The 1,686-nt window shown below is 32.7% G+C and overlaps 1 protein-coding gene across 1 annotated transcript in view; it reads left to right on the plus strand.

The window, feature by feature from the left end:
- The window catches only part of LOC106465561 (mediator of RNA polymerase II transcription subunit 13-like), a 73,431-nt gene that overhangs the window by 58,096 nt on the left and 13,649 nt on the right, over window positions 1–1,686 (plus strand). Inside the window, exon 17 of the mRNA XM_013925789.2 lies at window positions 1,069–1,175. Coding sequence (XP_013781243.1) covers window positions 1,069–1,175 — 107 coding nt within the window. The remainder of the gene's footprint in view (window positions 1–1,068; window positions 1,176–1,686) is intronic.

Genomic DNA, 1,686 nt, shown 5'->3' on the forward strand with positions numbered 1-1,686 from the left:
TTTGTTACCATACAGTTCAGGGAGCTTCTGTTTGTTACCATACAGTTCAGGGAGCTTCTGTTTGTTACCATACAGTTCAGGGAGCTTCTGTTTGTTACCACACACTGCCAGAGTAGCTCTCATCCTCTTACCGTTCCAGGAAGTTCCAACTTGTTGTACCTTCCTCATCGTAGCCAAAGCCAGAATCACTATGATAACATTTGAGAAGTTTTTGTATACCAACACTTGGGTTGAAACACCTTAGTCTACGTAACACATCATCATCAATATTTGTGTATCCGTCATTTCACATTTGTTGGTTGGACACTGGTCCACGTGTATGCTATGACATAGTCTTATGCTTTTTACAGATGAAGCCTATAGAGATAATGATCCTGTTGACATTTGTAAATTTTTTTCATATAATAATTTCATTTTCTCAACATCATTCATAATTTGTCTAGAAATGGGTAATGATTTGTAGCCTTTGTTGTTTTCATACACTTAAAAATAATATCTTCTCCATTAAAAATGTTGTATATTCCTTCCATTAACTTACTAAATTCTTTTTTTCATACAGTATCTCTTAAGATTTTTCAAGTGGCTCCATTTTATTTCTGTTCCTTTTAGAAAGGATTTTGTATGATATTAGTTTATCAGGGTTCATTTCTACTGTTGGAGATGATATATTTAAAATCATATGGCATGACATACTATTCAGGCATTTCAAAGCAAAAATAAAGTTTTGAAAAAGAATTAAACCAAAAATATATCTAAGGTTTTCCCTTTTTTGTAAACTTTTTTTTGTCTTTTTTTATTTTAATCTTGTTTCATTTAAAGACTAGTTATATGGAATAATATATATATATATATATATATATATATATATTATTTATAATAAAACTCAAATAACAGTGGATTTGAGTGAAAAGTTGAAGCTTGTAGTTTATTTATTTATTTAGCAAGTTTTATGATGAAGAATTTACTCGTCACAATGATAATGAAAGGTGTTAATAGCGATTTGATTTAGGACACTCTTCACATCACTGTATACTTTTCAGTATATCCTATTATATTCTAAACTTTCAGTTGGTGCTAGCACAGAAGATCAGTGTGAACCTCAGCCAATTCCATCACTGTTAGTTGGTTATGATAAAGACTGGTTGGCTGTTTCTCCTTTTGCACTGAAACTATGGGTAAGTTTCATTTGGAACATTTATAGTACCTTAAACTTGTTAAAATAAAATTGTTGTCTTATCTATATGATGGATATTTAACAGTTACCTGGTGATGTGAAACTATTGTTTTCCTGTGTTAAAGTACCTGTCGCCCCTTTTTATTGATGTGAAATAGTGTCATCTTTGTAGTTGGTTGTGGTAAAGTACCTGTCACCCCTTTTTTATTGGTGTGAAATCGTGTCATCTTTGTAGTTGGTTGTGGTAAAGTACCTGTCATCTTAGATGTTGGTGTGACACTATGGTTTGGTTGTGTTAAAGTATGTGTCACCTCTGATGTTGGTGTGGCACTATGGTTTGGTTGTATTAAAGTATGTGTCACCTTTGATGTTGGTGTGGTAAAGTATGTGTCACCTTTGATGTTGGTGTGGTAAAGTATGTGTCACCTTTGATGTTGGTGTGACACTATGGTTTGGTTGTATTAAAGTATGTGTTACCTTTGATGTTGGTGTGACACTATGGTTTGGTTGTA

Source organism: Limulus polyphemus, unplaced genomic scaffold (genome assembly GCF_000517525.1).
Source record: "Limulus polyphemus unplaced genomic scaffold, Limulus_polyphemus-2.1.2 Scaffold1982, whole genome shotgun sequence".
NCBI classification, from domain to species: domain Eukaryota; kingdom Metazoa; phylum Arthropoda; class Merostomata; order Xiphosura; family Limulidae; genus Limulus; species Limulus polyphemus.